At 43.4% G+C, this 19,429-nt stretch overlaps 1 protein-coding gene across 1 annotated transcript in view; it reads left to right on the forward strand.

Annotated features, from left to right (window-relative positions):
* SORCS3 (sortilin related VPS10 domain containing receptor 3) overlaps positions 1-19,429 on the forward strand; it is a 539,459-nt gene that overhangs the window by 390,949 nt on the left and 129,081 nt on the right. The window contains exon 14 of the mRNA XM_089660701.1: positions 8,897-9,027. Within this exon, the coding sequence (XP_089516827.1) occupies positions 8,897-9,027 (131 nt within the window). The remainder of the gene's footprint in view (positions 1-8,896; positions 9,028-19,429) is intronic.

Genomic DNA, 19,429 nt, shown 5'->3' on the forward strand with positions numbered 1-19,429 from the left:
TATTTGTTTCCATTTAGGATACAGATGTTTTTATTCGGAAACAAATAGATACAATGTTTCAACCGCTGCAAATGTGAAGGAACTGTCAGAGAACTGTCAAAAATAGCGGAGCTCTCTGCAGATACACTTTTTGCTGGAATGGAATTCTTCTTATTTTCATCCTACTTCTTCTTCTTCTTCTTCCTCATCCTCATCCTCTTCTTCTTCTTCATCCTCATCCTCTTCTTCTTCTTCTTCTTCTTCTTCTTCTTCTTCTTCTTCTTCATCCTCATCCTCTTCTTCTTCTTCTTCTTCTTCTTCATCCTCATCCTCTTCTTCATCCTCATTCTCTTCTTCTTCATCCTCATCCTCTTCTTCTTCATCCTCATCCTCTTCTTCTTCATCATCCTCATCCTCTTCTTCTTCTTCTTCTTCTTCATCCTCATCCTCCTCCTCTTCTTCTTCTTCTTCTTCTTCTTCTTCTTCATCATCCTCATCCTCTTCTTCTTCTTCTTCTTCCTCACCATCATCCTCTTCTTCTTCTTCTTCATCCTCATCCTCTTCTTCATCCTCATCCTCTTCTTCTTCTTCTTCTTCTTCTTCTTCTTCTTCTTCTTCTCCTTCTTCATCCTCATCCTCATCTTCCTCTTCTTCTTCCTCATCCTCATCCTCTTCTTCTTCTTCTTCATCCTCATCCTCATCCTCTTCTTCTTCTTCATCATCCTCATCTTCTTCTTCATCCTCATCCTCTTCTTCTTCTTCTTCTTCTTCTTCTTCATCCTCATCCTCTTCTTCTTCTTCTTCTTCCTCATCCTCATCCTCTTCTTCTTCTTCTTCATCCTCATCCTCTTCTTCTTCTTCTTCTTCTTCCTCGTCCTCTTATTCTTCTTCTTCATCCTCGTCTTCTTCTCCTTCTTCTTCATCCTCATCCTCTTCTTCTTCATCCTCATCCTCTTCTTCTTCTTCTTCCTCATCCTCATCCTCTTCTTCTTCTTCTTCTTCATCCTCATCCTCTTCTTCTTCTTCTTCATCCTCATCCTCTTCTTCTTCTTCATCCTCATCTTCTTCTTCATCCTCTTCTTCTTCTTCATCCTCATCCTCATCCTCTTCTTCTTCCTCATCCTCATCCTCTTCTTTTTCTTCTTCTTCTTCATCCTCATCTTCTTCTTCTTCATCCTCATCCTCTTCTTCTTCTTCTTCTTCTTCATCCTCATCCTCTTCTTCCTCATCCTCTTCTTCTTCTTCTTCTTCTTCTTCTTCATCCTCATCCTCTTCTTCTTCTTCATCCTCATCCTCTTCTTCTTCTTCTTCCTCGTCCTCATCCTCTTCTTCTTCTTCTTCTTCTTCTTCATCCTCATCCTCTTCTTCTTCTTCTTCTGCCTCATCCTCTTATTCTTCTTCTTCATCCTCATCTTCTTCTTCTTCTTCATCCTCATCCTCTTCTTCTTCTTCTTCATCCTAATCCTCTTCTTCTTCTTCCTCATCCTCATCCTCTTCTTCTTCTTCTTCTTCTTCTTCATCCTCATCCTCTTCTTCTTCTTCTTCTTCTTCTTCTTCTTCATCCTCATCCTCTTCTTCCTCATCCTCATCCTCTTCTTCTTCTTCTTCTTCTTCATCCTCATCCTCTTCTTTTTCTTCTTCTTCCTCATCTTCTTCTTCTTCTTCTTCTTCTTCATCCTCATCCTCTTCTTCTTCTTCTTCTTCATCCTCATCCTCTTCTTCTTCTTCCTCTTCCTCATCCTCTTCTTCTTCATCATCATCATCATCCTCATCCTCTTCTTCTTCTTCTTCTTCTTCATCATCCTCATCCTCTTCTTCTTCTTCTTCATCCTCATCTTCTTCTTCTTCATTCTCATCCTCTTCTTCTTCTTCTTCCTCATCCTCATCCTCTTCTTCTTCTTCTTCTTCATCCTCATCCTCAGCCTCTTCTTCTTCTTCATCCTCATCTTCTTCTTCTTCATTATCCTCATCCTCTTCTTCTTCTTCTTCTTCTTCTTCATCCTCATCCTCTTCTTCTTCTTCTTCATCCTCATCCTCTTCTTCTTCTTCCTCATCATCCTCTTCTTCTTCTTCTTCTTCTTCCTCATCCTCATACTCTTCTTCTTCTTCCTCATCCTCCTCTTCTTCTTCTTCTTCTTCTTCTTCATCATCCTCATCCTCTTCTTCTTCTTCTTCATCCTCATCTTCTTCTTCATCATCCTCATCCTCTTCTTCTTCTTCTTCTTCTTCTTCTTCTTCATCCTCATCCTCTTCTTCTTATTCTTCCTCATCCTCTTCTTCTTCTTCTTCTTCATCCTCATCCTCTTCTTCTTCTTCTTCTTCTTCATCCTCATCTTCTTCTTCATCCTCATCGTCTTCTTCTTCATCCTCATCGTCTTCTTCTTCATCCTCATCCTCTTCTTCTTCAATTGAAGCTGCTTCTGCTCCGCCACTCTGCCATTGGACTCTTGATAGTCGTCTCCCCACACTGCTGCTGGGGGGACTTTTTAACATAGGCCTCTGTATGGCCTTCAATTTAAGCTGCTTACGCTTCGCCACTCTGCCATGGGCCCCTGTACCGCCTCCTCATGCTGCTGCCAGGTCCAGAGTGTGTCATGGGTCCCTGTACGGCCTCCCATTGCTGCTGTCTCCATCGCCACACTCTGCCATGTGCCACTTTCAGGTCTCCTCACACTGCTGGTGGGTTCCATTTTTTGTCATAGGGTGCTGGCAGATTACGGGCCTCCCATAGCTTCTGCCAGGCCCCTAATCTGCCATGGGCCCCCGTACCGACTCCTCATGCTGCTGCCAGGCCCGTAATCTGTCATGGGTCCCTGTTGTCGCTTGTTGGCATATTCCGCTCGTTCAGATGCTCCTTCTCCTGCTACTCCTCTTCACGGATTCCGTCAGCAGTCTTTCTTGGAATCCGTTTCCAAGAGACAACAGTTTGCGAGCACGCACCCGACGGTGCAGAAGCTGAACGTCCTCCTGTCCAAGTTGCTGCTGACAGGCTCGTAATCTGTCATGCGCCCCTGTACCGCCTCCTCATGCTGCTGCCAGGTCCAGAGTGTGTCATGGGTCCCTGTACGGCCTCCCATTGCTGCTGCCAGGCCCGTAATCTGCCATGGGCCCCCGTACCAACTCCTCATGCTGCTGCCAGGCCCGTAATCTGTCATGGGCCCCTGTACCGCCTCCTCATGCTGCTGCCAGGTCCAGAGTGTGTCATGGGTCCCTGTACGGCCTCCCATTGCTGTTGTCTCCATCGCCACACTCTGCCATGTGCCACTTTCAGGTCTCCTCACACTGCTGGTGGGTTCCATTTTGTCACAGGGTGCTGTATGGCCTCCCATTGCTGCTGCCAGGCCCGTAATCTGCCATGGGCCCCCGTACCGACTCCTCATGCTGCTGCCAGGCCCGTAATCTGTCATGGGCCCCTGTACCGCCTCCTCATGCTGCTGCCAGGTCCAGAGTGTGTCATGGGTCCCTGTACGGCCTCCCATTGCTGCTGTCTCCATCGCCACACTCTGCCATGTGCCACTTTCAGGTCTCCTCACACTGCTGGTGGTTTCCATTTTTGTCATAGGGTGCTGTATGGCCTCCCATTGCTGCTGCCTCCACCGCCACACTGTGGCTCCACACTCTGGTTTTGGCCCCGTGACTGCCCAAATGAGTGAAGTGTGCGGTGATTCTAAGATCGACGGCACTCATCTGCATGTCATACTGACTGACAGTATTATTTCTCTTCCCCAGCAGACTCCAAGGGCATTTAAGTTAAAGGTACAGTGTTCTGCACTAATATAAAGGCTCTCTGAAGCCTAGAAACACCTTTTTATAAGTTAAATTCGCAGCGAATAAATTCGCATCGAATCAAATTTATTCCGCAAATTCGGCGAATCAGCCGAATCGAATTTTTGAATAATTCGCTCATCTCTAAATAGCACCAATATTCATTCCTGGGAATCATGTGATCTGCCTGATAGTAACCAATAGGATGATGACCAGCGTGGATATAAATGACAGTGTAGTTCCAAAAGAGCCTTTTTAAACTTTCTCCTCTCCTCCCAGGCAGTACACCAAGTTTCAGCATGTGAACAGAAACCAAAGCAAACATCCCATAGTGTAAAACCATAAAAAAACTTTAATGATGGGGAGAAATTATAAGAATAAAACTCATAAGCAGTGGCGTACTAACAACTCATGGGGCCCCCGGGCAATAGGGGATCATGGGGCCCCTGTGTCCTTGCCCAAATTCAAAAAAGCCTATGAAAAAGGTACCAGGGGCATCTCATGGGGCCCCCTACTGACCCCGGGCCCTCAGGCAGTGCCAGAGTTTCCAAATGGTCAGTCCGCCCCTGCTCACAAGCAAAGTGCCCATAACCTGGCACTCAGTGTATTCAGCCTTGCTGCCTGTGAATAGGAACCAAGATGGCCGCAGTGTTCCAGCGTGCGTTCCAATGGGCTGAAATGACGTCAGCAGAAGTTGCGTCATCAAACCTCAACCAGTTTCGATCAATGGATCATCATCAGGCACTTCCTGATGACGATCCATTGATCGAAACCTGTGGTCCACGTCTAACGGTGAGTGCACATCCATGTGGGGCACCGATTGAGCACAGAGGAGCACCTGTCATTTTTGCACAAAGTTCACCAATTAGTATCCAACACCTGGGCACTTTATTTTTCCGAATTGGGACTGAATGTTACAATTATTCACTTTGTATATGTGAAGCAATATTACTCATGTATTGTTAAATTTAATGCACTTAATTTATGCGCTGTCCACATGGTATTTTGTTTGAGTTCAATGAAGGGCGCTCAGCAACTACGTGCAATGCATGCAATTATGGCTCAGTAGAGCGGCATTACAGGGTCAAGTCAGGTAAGGATGCATTTAGCTGATTTCATATTTGGGTTAACTACATGCCGCCCAGCCACTGTACATATACGGCGGCAGGGCGGCACTCGCAGGCAAAACCACGTTTTAAAACGTGTGTTTTGTAAACAAATAGAGGGCGTGCGCGAGGCGCACCGCCCTATCTGTCCCGCGGATCACTGCCGCAGATGTCAGTTGCCGGGTCACAGTCGCTCCTTAGCGACTATCTCCCGGCGATCGGCGGCAAACAGTGACAGACAGCACAGCTGCAGTAGCTGTGCTGTCTATCACTTCCCTGTCAGCTCGAGGATGAGCTGATCGAGAAAGAACAGTTTCTCTTTCTCGATTAGCCTTGTCCCGCCCAGTACACACCCCCGCCCCCTAGTAAAACACTCCCCCTCACTCCTATAACCCTTCCCTGCAAAATAAAGTTAACCCCTTCCTCCCCAGTGCCATTAGTACAGTGTCAGTGTTTTTTTTTTGCACTGATCACTGTATTAGTGTTGTTGGGGATGTCAGTGACCCCAAGCCAGTACCCCCCAATGTCAGAATGTCCGCCGCAGTCCCGCCATAAGTCGCTGGTCGCTGCCATAAGTCCCTGATCGCCGCCATAATTCACTGATCGCTGCCATTATTAGTATAGAAAAAAAACGAAAAATCCCAGTATCTTTCCCGCCATTTGTAAACGCTATAACTTTCACGTAAACCAATTAATTTACACGTATTGGGGTTTTTTTTTTAGCAAAGACGTCGCAGAATGCATTTTGGCAGAAATTTATGACTAAATTTGATTTTTAAATTTTTTTTTACTGGACATGTTTTATAGCAAAAAGTCCAAAATATTGTTTTTTTTCCCTCAAAATTGTCAGTCTTTTTTTTTTATAGCGCAAAAAATAAAAAACGCACAGGCAATCAAATACCACCGAAAGAAAGCTCAATTTGTGGGGGAAAAAAGGATGTAAATTTCATTTATGTACCATATTGCATGACCGCGCAATTGTCCGTTAAACTAGCGCAGCGCTGTATAGCAGAAAAATGGCGTAAATTGCAGAATTTATACCATAGTTTGTAGACGCTATAACTTCCACACAAAGCAATCAATATACACTTATTGGGATTTTTTTTACCAAAAACATGGAGCAGAATACATTTTGGCCTAAATTTATAACCAACTTTGAGTTTACTATATATTTTTTATAGCTGAAAGTAAAAAATATTGTTTTTCTTCAAAATTTTTGGCCTTTTTTTGTTTATAGAGTGAAAAATAAAAAGCGCACAGGTGATCAAATTACACCAAAAGAAAGCTCTATTTGTGTGAAAAAAGGACGTAAATTTCGTTTGGGTGCAGCATTGCATGACCGCGCAATTATCAGTTGAATTAGTGCAGCGCCGAGTAGCAAAAAGAGGCGTGGTCATTAAGGGGGGTAAATCCTCTGGAGCTCAAGTGGTTAATATGTCACAACTTGACAACTATGTGACAACTTGACTTTGAGTTTCTTGATTGATTAAGAAGGATCAGTTTCAAAATATTTTTGTCACATTTTACCATGAAGGATAATAAAGTATAATATAACACATGTATGGTTTGGTATACTAGAAGAGTGTAGGGAACCTGAAATATCTGACCATGTGAAGATGATTTTTTAACCCTGAACAAAACTGGATGTATTGTATTGCACTATATTGTTTTTGGCTGCTCACCTAATTATATTAGGTCTGTATTTTTGTAATGTTGTATTTCTTTTTCTCTCATCTTTCTCTCTTTTCATTGCCTTACCCTTTTTTCTCTGTCCCTCCGTATCTCTCTCTTTGCCCCATTCGCTTTCCTACTTAAGCTGGCCATACACCAGTAGAATTTCGTTCGTATAGAAGTTCTGAAAAATTGTTTACCAGAACAATCTTGCCATCATTAAGTCAACTAATTTCATTGCAAACCACTAAATTTTGTCCAGACTTATTACTTGAATGGAATCCCAACCATATTAAAGAGTTTTTTTGTTTGTGCCTAGAACATGTACATTACAGTTTTCAATTTGACTCAACTAACCGTCAGAAAATTGAACAAATGGTCATAAAATGAAAAATTCTACTAGTGTATGGTCAGCTTTATACTGTTTTCTCTCTTTCTCCATCTCTATGTCTCTCGCCATCACTTCATTCTCTCTCCATATCTTGCTCTCTACCTCTCCTCTATTACACTCTCTGTCCCCGTCTTTCTGAATTACAAGTTTTGGCGCTGATGACACAAAGGCGATTGAGTTGATATCCTAGGAGGTGTCTGTCACATGGATCATGATTTGGCATTGCTGAAAGATTGGTCAAAGCAGTGGAAACAGCAGTTCAATGTTTCTGAATTTAAAATAATGTACCTAGGGAAAAATAATCTCTTGATAGAGTACAACATTAGGGGTACAATGTTGGCCAGCAATACAGACGAAAAGGTTTTAGGGATACTTATTTCAGATGATTGCAAAATGAGCAAACGTGGCTAGGCAGTAAGAAAAGCAAATATGAGAAAAATGTGTGAAAATGCGCAAATTGCTGGATCTCCGCAATGTTGTCAAAAGGGCAACCTTTGAGCTGGATCTTCATCTTTGGGAAGAGGGCATTTTCGGGGGCTGAGCTCATTTAATGTCTTCCTGATCTCTCATCATCTTCCAGTGATATTCTTCTGCTCTTGAAGCGCATGTGCCACTCAAAACACCTTGAACAATTTGCCAAAAACTTGCCAAAAACTCTGTGGCAAATTTGCTCAGTTTCATGCAGAATTTCATGTTTGCTCTTTGTTCTAACTTACTGTGCATGATGAAATAGCAGACGTGGTAATGCACATGGTGAGAATAGCACCAGTTGCACAGCTCCCGATGTACACAGAACGATGTCTTTTGGCACACTGATTTATGAAGGTCGGTGCTTCCTGTGACTGTGTGTTCAGCCTTGTGCTGCCATGTTACACAACTGGAAACTTTTTTATACCACCTCGTAGAATTCTACAATGTATCACTAGAAAGATCACAAGCAGAAAGAAGGAGGTCCTAATTCCTCTATATAGATTTTTAGATATCACTAGAGGGGTCACCACTAGGAGGAATGGGTCCTGATTCCTCTATATAGATTATTAGTCATCACCAGAGGGTTCACCAGCAGGAGGAATGGGGTCCTGATTCCTCTATATAGGTCCTTAGTTATCAGTAGAGGGGTCACCAGCAGGAGGAAGAAGGTCCTGATTCCTCTAAATAGATATTTAGTTATCACTAGAGCGGTCACCAGTAGGAAGAAGGAAGTCCTGATTCCCTGTGTAGATCTTTAGTTTTCACTAATCGGGTCACCAGCAGGAGGAAGAGGTCCTGATTCCACTATATAGATCTTTAGTTATCAGTAGAGGGGTCACCAGCAGGAGGAAGGAAGTCCTGATTCCTCTAACTAGATCTTTAGTTATCAGTAGAGGTGTCACTAATAGGAAGAGGGAAGTCCTGATTCCCTGTGTAGATCTTTAGATATCACTAGAGGGGTCACCAGCAGGAAGAAGGATGTCCTGATTCCTCTATATAGACTATTAGGCATCACTAGAGGGGTCACCAGTATGAGGAAGGGGGTCCTGATTCCTCTATATAGATCTTTAGCTATCTAGAGGGATCACCAACAGCAAGAGGAAGGAGGTCCTGATTCCCCTATATAGATCTTTAGGTATTCATAGATTGGTCACCAGCAGGATTATGCAGGTCCTGATTCCTCTATATAGATCTTTAGTGAGACCTCACTTAGAATACTGTGTCCAGTTCTGGAAACCTCACTTACAAAAAGATATTGATAAGATAGAACAAGCTCAGAGACGAGCCACAAAAATGGTGAAAGGTCTTGCTATGGGGGGCACACACAGAAGAGGAGGCAAGTGGTAAGCCGCTGCCAGTCAACACTCTTTGGATATAAACATGCTTGAGACAAACATAGATCTATACTCAGACAAAAACAAAAATGTGGAAGACTCAAAGGACCACTTGGTCTTCTTTTTGACATCATTCTTCTATGTTTCTATAGGTAATATTTTCATATTGTGTTTTATAGAGGGACTTCTGTGTGATGGGAGAGAGGAAGACCTTTCGTAAAAGAAGACCTGGATCCAGGTGTATGCTGGGGAAAGACTATCTGCGGACCATCACAGAGCCATGTTTGTGTTCCCACTGGGACTTCGAGTGGTAAGTTGTGTGCACTGTTTATATATGGCTCCTTTGCTACCAAGAACTTGACTCATCTATGATATACAGTGGGGCAAAAAAGTATTTAGTCAGCCACCAATTGTGCAAGTTCTCCCACTTAAAAAGATGAGAGAGGCCTGTAATTGGCATCATAGGTAGACCTCAACTATGGGAGACAAAATGAGAAAAAAAATCCAGACAATCACATTGGCTGATTTGGAAAGAATTTATTTGCAAATTATGGTGGAAAATAAGTATTTGGTCACCTACAAACAAGCAAGATTTCTGGCTCTCACAGACCTGTACCTTCTTCTTTAAGAGGCTCCTCTGTCCTGCACTCATTACCTGTATCAATGGCACCGGTTTGAACTTGTTATCAGTATAAAAGACACCTGTCCACAACCTCAAACAGTCACACTCCAAACTCCACTATGGTGAAGACTAAAGAGTTGTCAAAGGACACCAGAAACAAAATTGTAGACCTGCACCAGGCTGGGAAGACTGAATCTGCAATAGGCAAGCAGCTTGGTGTAAACAAATCAACTGTGGGAGCAATAATTAAAAAATGGAAGACATACAAGACCACTGATAATCTCTCTCCATCTGGGGCTCCACGCAAGATCTCACCCCGTGGGGTCAAAATGATCACAAGAACGGTGAGCAAAAATCCCAGGACCACACGGAGGGGCCTAGTGAATGACCTGCAGAGAGTTGGGACCAATGTAACAAAGGCTACCATCAGTAACACACTACGCCGCCAGGGACTCAAATCCTGCAGTGCCAGACGTGTCCCCCTGCTTAAGCCAGTACATGTCCGGGCCCGTCTGAAGTTTGCTAGAGAGCATTTGGATGATCCAGAAGAGGATTGGGAGAATGTCATATGGTCAGATGAAACCAAAATAGAACTGTTTGGTAGAAACACAACTCGTCGTGTTTGGAGGAGAGAGAATGCTGAGTTGCATCCAAAGAACACCATACCTACTGTGAAGCATGGGGGTGGCAACATCATGCTTTGGGGCTGTTTTTCTGCAAAGGGACCAGGACGACTGATCCATGTACAGGACAGAATGAATGGGGCCATGTATCGTGAGATTTTGAGTGTAAACCTCCTTCCATCAGCAAGGGCATTGAAGATGAAACGTGGCTGGGTCTTCCAACATGACAATGATCCCAAACATACCGCCTGGGCAACGAAGGAGTGGCTTCATAAGAAGCATTTCAAGGTCCTGGAGTGGCCAAGCCAGTCTCCAGATCTTAACCCCATAGAAAACCTTTGGAGAAAGTTGAAAGTCCGTGTTGCCCAGCGACAGCCCCAAAACATCACTGCTCTAGAGGAGATCTGCATGGAGGATGGGCCAACATACCAGCAACAGTGTGTGCCAACCTTGTGAAGACTGACAGGAAACGTTTGACCTCTATCATTGCCAACAAAGGATATATAACAAAGTATTGAGATGAACTTTTGATATTGACTAAATACTTATTTTCCACCATAATTTGCAAATAAATTCTTTCCCAATCAGCCAATGTGATTGTCTGGATTTGTTTTCTCATTTTGTTTCTCATAGTTGAGGTCTACCTATGATGCCAATTACAGGCCTCTCTCATCTTTGTAAGTGGGAGAACTTGTACAATTGGTGGCTGACTAAATACTTTTTTGCCCCACTGTATACATTAAAAGTACCTAAGTATAGCTTGCCATGTTCTTGCTAGGCTAGGTTGGTTGGGGCACAGTCCATCTTTCTCAAGACAATTCCTATACAGGGAGGGTGATACAAATATCCTAAACTAGGGATGCACCAATGCCATTTGTTTACAGCGAGTACGAGTACCAATATTTTTTTTTTTTGTACTCGCCACTACCAAAAACCAATACCTGACGGCAACGGTTTTGTTTACACTTCAGCTGTCATCAGGGGAAACCCGCAGACATCTGAATGAGTGGTTGGTTGTTAAGGATGCAGCGGCCCCACTCCTTAACCACTCAGGCTCTCACACCTGTTCACCCCTTATGAACCTGAGCAATTTTTGCATTTTTTCTGTGGACCTGATTATTTGGAGATAATTTTGTCATTAGGATAACAACATCATACATATATTGTTTATGGAAAAACAAAGATTACATTTTGTGTGTTAGTTTAAAAATAAATAGTATTACTGCACATAAAAAGTGTGCATTTTATTCTGTCGTTTGCCTTGTTTAAAATGACGCTAAATTATGATTCTGGTACAAAGCATTGAAAAGTTATTTACAAATGAAATAAACGTATCTTTTTAAATGTTGAGCTTTTTTCAATGTGAAACGTGTAAATATATGTTAAATGTGTAAAAATATTAATGAGCAAAGCAAACAAACAACAAGTTATAATTATTAATAGAAATCTAAAATTAATAGAAATGAACAAAAAAAAATTAGCAGACAAATACTAAATAAATGGAGAGGGGAAAAAAGGAGTTAATTAGGGTTGATTAGAGTAAATTAAGGGTTAATAAGGGGTGAAACAGAGAAACATTTCATTAAAAAAAAAAAGAGAAAAACAGAAAACTTTTTCTTATTTGACAGGTTGCCTTTAACTGACTTCATCTGCAGAGCGATGTTCATCTCTTTGATCTGTAGATTAATAAACAGAAAGATACAAAATGAAACAATGTTTCTTTTTATCTTTCTGTTTTAGGCCCCTTTCAGACGAGGTGGACCCGCAGATCTGCTTGCTGAGTGGGGAATCTCTCTGCTGATCCCCACTGAGCAAGTGGATGACAGGTCTGTCTGGATGAGTGGTCCGCTGCTGCAAAGCAGACACAGCCCACTGTTTTGTATGAGGCAGTCGGATGGAAACGGATTGCCTAAGTACAGGATTGGATGCCGTAAAACCCAGGACCCTGCATTCACTATATCCAGTCTCTCCGGACCCTGCATTCATTATATCTGGTCTCCCCGGACCCTGCATTCACTATATCCGGTCTCCCTGGACCCTGCATTCACTATATCCGGTCTCCCCGGACCCTGCATTCATTATATCTGGTCTCCCCGGACCCTGCATTCACTATATCCGGTCTCCCTGGACCCTGCATTCACTATATCTGGTCTCCCCGGACCCTGCATTCACTATATCTGGTCTCCCACAATACACACAACATAGAAATGCAATTATTTTAGTAAATATAAACTGCTAAATACCTTTTCTCATCAGCAGTTAGAGCAGTCTTGTAACTTCTATCAGTGTCCAGCAGAGCACTGGTTAAAGCTTGTGGAAGGAGATTTCATTCTGCGCTGACTGTCCAATGAGGCTGCATAACTCCTGGGCTTCTGCCTGGACAGTGCTGATTGGCCCTGTGCTGATCATATGCACTCTCCCAAAGAAAAAAAAAAACCTCTCTAGCAATACACACTAAACTGAGCATGTGCAGAGTGACTCCTAGAGCTCTGTACTATCAGCAGATAGATTGAGGACAGCAGAAGACGGGGAGGATCAGAGAAGATAGAATCAAACAGACTTTTTATACAATGCAGAGGATTAACCCCTTAGGTCCCACAGTGAGTATAACAAGCATGCTTTACTGCATATACAGACTGATTGTACTGCAGGGGGTTTAGTAACACTTTAAATGGGGACTGAACTGAAATATTTGAAAATCATTGACTGATATGGAAGGGTATGCCATTGTGAAGCAACATATTTGCCATTGGCTATGATCTCGTAGTTTGTTTCAATTGCCAAGTTATTAAGCAACAGTAAAAGGCTTCATAGTAGCCTCATTCTTTAAAGTAAATATGTGGCAATGTCCTTTCTCGACAGTATTGTATAAATATGTGAATGGTCCTCGCCCACCTTGTTCATATACATGTACTTATTAGTGTTGCCAACACTTTAGGAACTGGAAACCATCACATAAAAGGGGGTCAGCAGCCTTTTCCACACTAAGTATCATGTTCATGAGCATAAGACAGCCGGCCAAGGAAAAATATTGCATTATAGTCTCATTTATTTTCAGCTTTCGCACCCATAGCTGTACGGCCAATTGCAAGTTAAACTTGTTAATTAAAATATTGGCATGATTAATGGGTTCAACTTTTCATTAGCAGTACAACTGTGAGTGCAGAAATTAATTAATTGGTGTACACACAAAACATGATCAGCCCCAATTCATGCGTGTAAGACCTCAGATCAGCCCCAATGCATTCACTTCAGACCTCACATAAGCCCCATGGCATGCATGTCAGACTTAAGATCAGCCCCAAAGCATTCACTTCAGACCTCAAATCGGCCCCAATGCATGCACTTCATGCCACAGATCAGCCCCAATGCATGCACTTCATGCCACAGTTCAGCCCCAATGCCTGCACTTCATGCCACAGATCAGCCACAATGCGTGCACTTCATGCCACAGATCAGCCCCAAATGCATGCACTTCATACCACAGATCAGCCCCAATGCATGCACTTCATGCCACAGATCAGCCCCAATGCATTCACTGCAGACCTCACATAATCCCCATGGCATGCATGTTAGACTTAAGATCAGCCCCAATGCCTGCACTTCATGCCACAGATCAGCCCCAAATGCATGCACTACATACCACAGATCAGCCCCAAATGCATGCACTTCACGCCACAGATCAGCCGCAATGCATGCACTTCATGCCACAGATCAGCCCCAAATGCATGCACTTCATACCACAGATCAGCCCCAAATGCATGCACTTCACGCCACAGATCAGCCCCAATGCATGCACTTTATGCCACAGATCAGCCCCAATGCATGCACTTCATGCCACAGATCAGCCACAATGCGTGCACTTCATGCCACAGATCAGCCCCAATGCGTGCACTTCATGCCACAGATCAGCCACAATGCATGCACTTCATGCCACAGATCAGCCCCAATGCCTGCACTTCATGCCACAGATCAGCCCCAAATGCATGCACTTCATGCCACAGATCAGCCTCAAATGCATGCACTTCACGCCACAGATCAGCCCCAATGCATGCACTTCATGCCACAGATCAGCCCCAAATGCATGCACTTCACGCCACAGATCAGCCCCAATGCATGCACTTTATGCCACAGATCAGCCCCAATGCATGCACTTCATGCCACAGATCAGCCACAATGCATACACTTCAGATCTCCGATAAGCCCCAGTGCATGCATGTCAGACTTAAGATCAGCCACAACACATGCACATAAAATCTCAGAACAGCTCCAGTGCATGCACTTCAGACCTCATATAATCCCCAACACATCCACTTAAGACCTAGGATCAGTCCCAGTGCATGCACTTCTGATCTCAGATCAGCCCCAATGCATGCATGTAAGACTTCATATCAGCTTCAGTGCATGCACACCAGATCTCAGGTCAGCACCAATGCATACACTTTAGACCTCGGATCAGTTCCAATGCTTGTACTTTACACATTGGATTATCCCAACTTCAGACCTCAGAGCAGCCCCAGTATATGCATTTCAGACCTCAGGTCAGCCACAATGCATGTACTTTATTCCTCAGATTATCTCTAAATTCGACCTCAGACCAGCCCCAGCACATGCATTTTGAACCTCAGATCAACCCCAATGCATGCACTTTAGACCTCAGACAAACTGCAACGCATGCAGTTCAGACATTCAGGTCAGCTCCAATGCATGCATTTCAGACATCAGATCAGCCCCAATACATGCATTTTAGACATCAGATCAGCCCCAATGCATACAATTCAGACTTCTGATCAACCCCATTGCATGCACTTTGAACCTCAGATCAGCCCAATGCATGTACTTCATGCCACAGATCAGCCCCAATGCATGCACTTTATACCACAGATCAGCCCCAATGCATGCACTTCATACCACAGATCAGCCCCAATGCATGCACTTCATACCACAGATCAGCCCCAATGCATGCACTTCATACCACAGATCAGCCCCAATGCATGAACTTCATACCACAGATCAGCCCCAATGCATGCACTTCATACCACAGATCAGCCCCAATGCATGCACTTCATACCACAGATCAGCCCCAATGCATGCACTTCATGCCATAGATCAGCCCCAATGCATGCACTTCAGACCTCAGATCAGCCGCCGAACCCTGCACCTTTATGAAAGCAGAGTACCACTGTAGGCATGTGGATGGGTTTCTTCCACACAGCACACCACTGTCCTCAGCAGCCCGTGGGCTTTCAGTGATGTCAAGGAGGTGAGTGGGTCCACACATTGAAATAAACAGCCTAGTAAAATTAAATTTGCAGCCAATGGCATGGATATTTGTAAAGGTGCACAAACGTTCCCCATGGGATTCAGTGAAAGAAGAACTCTGATTAGATGGTGGGATTTTCTGTGCTCTGAACACTTCTAGTTGACTAATTTCCCAATGAAAGACCTTCTACTTAAAAAAAAATGTTATCTAAAATTTTGGGCTCACCAGGTCTTTCTTCTCTTCCGCAGCTGCTCTGCTCGGGGAAGTTGCCGGGACTCAATTTAGAAATAATAAAAACATGATATCAATAAAATCTCAAATAAACTTTCAGTTTAAATCAACGGGATACATTCAAGAGCACCAAAATAAAAGATATTCAATGTCATTCACAGTAGAAAAGCCTGTCCCCCGCCAGCATATGGCAGAGAAGGACCCTTGCTTTCTGGATGAAAGCAGTGGTCTCTCTGCAGAGGTCTAGCACATCCCCAGCTGAGTTTGCGCCTGAGCTCTCCAATCAGAAGGGAGCATGAGCTTTACTGATGGCAAAAGTACAGGTTTGGCTCAGCAAGGACCGTGTTGGACATCTGCAGACAGACCACTGCTTACAAATAGAGTGCAATCGTTCTTCTCTGCAGTATGCTGGCAAGGGACAGGCTTTTCTACTCTGGCTTTGGCTGCTTTGGAAAGAAACAGAGCTGTAAGAAACTGACCAACTTCTGTTTTGATGAACCTGAAATATATTAAGGTTGATTTAAACTCAAGCTTAATTTGGGCTTTAAACACTTAACATCTGCCCTATAGCAGTTTTACTGCTACAGAGGGGCATTCCTGTGCAAAATCACATATATACGTGATTTTGCACTTGCATCATTCTGAAATGTCACAGCACAAACCGATCTACAAGTTGCTCGCTGACACCTGCAGATCGTCAGTCAGGGAGGAAGAACAGAGCTGTATCTATGTTTACATAGACACAGTTCTGTTGTGACACGGGGGAGTCATGGATCGTGTGTCTCTGCAGAGCTGAGAACATGATCCATCACTTCCCCTAGTAAAAGCACCACCTAGTGTACACCAAGTATATAGCTAGGCACACACTTAACCCTTTGGTCACCCTAGATGTTAATCCCTTCCCAACCAGTGTCATTAGTACATTGATTAGTGTATATTTTTAGCACCAGTGACTGTATTAGTGTCACCGGTTCCCATAAAGTGTCAGTTAGTGTCAGTGTAAAAATGTCCACAGCAATATCACAGTCACTGATCGCCACTATTACTAGTATACATTTTTTTTTAATTCCAGTATACAGTATGTACCATAGTTTGTAGAAGTTATAACTTTTGCACAAAATAATCAATATACAATTATTGGCATTTTTCTACCAAATATATGTAACAGAATACATTTTGACCTAAATTTATAAAAAAATTTGATTTTTAATTTTTTTTATTAGATGTGTTCTATAGCAGAAAATAAAAAAAATGTGCTTTTTTTTTCAAAATTGTCGGGTTTTTTTTTGTTAATAGGGCAAAAATGAAAGAAGTGATCAAATACCATAAAAAAGCTCTATTTGTGGGAAAAAAAGGATGTAGATTTCATTTGGGTAAAGCGTTGCATGACCGTGCAATTGTCATTAAAGTAATGTAGCGCCGTATCGCAAAAAAATTACCTGATCAGGAAGGGGAGTGAATCTAGCGGGCAAGGGGTTAACATGCTAATGTAATTCCCAAAGTCATCACTAATTTTTTTTAATTATTATTATTATACAGGATTTGCATAGCGCCAACAGTTTGCTCAGCGCTTTACAATATAACTGGAGACAATACAGCAACAATACAGTTCAATACAAGAGGGTCCTGCTCCTTGGAGCTTACAATCTATAATCACTGGTGATCTTGCCATGGAGGCCTTTGCTCAGACACTTCATGCTATGGGGTGACAACCCTCTCCCTGTCTCCCACTTGTACTCTTACATGTCACTAGGGATGAACAGATGTTTCGGACCTAACCTATTTTCAGATTGAACTTTGGCTGTTTGGATGTTCAGATGAACACCCAAACTATTGCCTGTTGCAGGTGCCAAGATCGATATATTTAGATGCAGTATTTCTACCACTTCTATACAGCCTCCCGCTGTCAATGGTTTCTAAGGAAGGAGCTGGTGCTGACACCTGCTGTGTTCCTAGCAACCGCAACATTAGCGGCACATTGGCTTCCTTGGCTGGGAATCCTGGGTCACGTAAGGGATAGCTATAGCAGTGACATCACCACCCAAATATGGTCACAGGTCATATTTGGACAATGATGTCACTTCTATCCTTCCTTGATAAAGCCGATGATAGCTCGGAGAGCTGTCGTTCAGCGAACAGTGCTATTGGTATCGGTCATTCGTGCTGGTCCGTCAGGATTTTAAATTCGGTGGGTGGTGGGCATCGTGATTTACAATGGATTGACGAAATTAGAGCAGGGTTTTATTTTTTTTTAATAAAGGAATTTTGAAATGTTTGGGTGTCTTTATTTATAGGTTACAAATTTTTTGTGAATAGGTAGGGGTCAGGGGCGGACTGACCATTTGGAAACTCGGGCACTGTCCGAGGGCCTGGGGTCAGTAGGGGGCCCCATGAGATGCCCCTGGTACCTTTTTCATAGGCTTTTTTGAGTTTGGGCAAGGACACAGGGGCCCCATGATCCCCTATTGCGCGGGGTCCCCATGAGTTGTCAGTCCCCCCCTGCCCCAAAGCATGCACTTCAGACTTCCAATCAACCCAATGCATGCACTTCTGACCTCCAATCAACCCAGTGCATGCACTTTATATCCCCTTTTGCCAGGGGGCCCCATGAGTTGTCAGTCCGCCCCTGGTAGGGGTACCCCTTACTTATTCACATGGGGGGAGAGGGCGGAATCTGAAGGCTCCTGATAGGAGTACTGAGGCAGTGTGCACAATATATATGACGTTCACAGCACCCTGCCAACTCCTCCCACCAGCTCTGATCTGCCTGTGTTGCATAGAGAAGCACAGGTCCCCTGCGATGATGTCAATGGATTTAAGATAAAGAAAGTAATAAAAAGAGAAAAGGAAAAAAATATGTTTAGCATGTTGATAAGGGAGAGGGGATGGGGGTTGAATCAGGGAAAACAAAATATAAGCAGATTAAACTTCATCTTTATTGTCAAGTATTATAGGGAGGATTTGGAAGCTGTGAGCAGCCAAAAGAAGACTGTGAGATGTGTGAATTCCGCTCTTTTTCTTACATTAAATAAAATTACACTCAATGCTTGCTTAGCCTCTCATCATAAAACGTGCCTATGGGCGACGCAGTAATTAAGAAATGTTCGCTAACTGTACAAAGACTCGCATTAATATTTCACAAAATTAAAAACAACATTTCTATCTCCCCCTTAAGGATGATCTCATGTACATTAATGCTTTTTAAATGTGTATTTAACCGAAAACACTTCTGGAATCTCTGCTCCAATGTCTTTGTTTTAAAGTAGATGTAAGTCCAACCACTAATGCCTGTCTCTAGTCTGTAGATTTTGTTTTTAGTTTCGGACAAAACTGGTTGAGGTGAGGACAGAGTTGGGGAATGGGTAAGTGGAGGAAATTTAGAGTATTGATATCTCCAAAGTTGTGGCAACAATTGGTAGATTTTATTGAACTTGGGCCATTTTGGTGACATGCATTGGAGTCAATAGGAAAGGCGAAATTAAGAGTTGTTTGGTGGTTTGAAAGGTGCAGTGAGCCTTACACGGCTCAGAAAGGGGTTACAGGACTGCCTTTAACTATCACAAGAGGCAGCAGAAAATGTGGATGTGGTGGTGGGGGGATGTGGATGTGGAGGGGATGGAGGAGAATGTGGATGTGGTGGGGATAAAGGAGAATGTGGATATGTTTGGGAGGGGAGAATGTGGATGTGGTGGGGAGAATGTGGATGTGGTGGAGATAGGGGAGAATGTGGATGTGGTGGAGATAGGGGAGAATGTGGATGTGGTGGGGAGAATGGAGAATGTGGAAGTGGAGGATGGAGGAGAATGTGGATGTGGTAGGGATAAAGGGGAATGTTGTTGGGAGGGGAGAATGTGGATATGGTTGGAAGTGGAGAACGTGGATGTGGTGGGGAGAGAGGAGAATGTGGATGTGGTGGGTATGGAGGCGAATGTGGATGTGGTGGGGATGGAGGAGAATGTGGATGTGGTGGAGA

Source organism: Staurois parvus, unplaced genomic scaffold (assembly GCF_062004578.1).
Source record: "Staurois parvus isolate SC_StPar_1 unplaced genomic scaffold, SC_StPar_1.0 ptg001263l, whole genome shotgun sequence".
In the NCBI taxonomy this organism is placed as follows: domain Eukaryota; kingdom Metazoa; phylum Chordata; class Amphibia; order Anura; family Ranidae; genus Staurois; species Staurois parvus.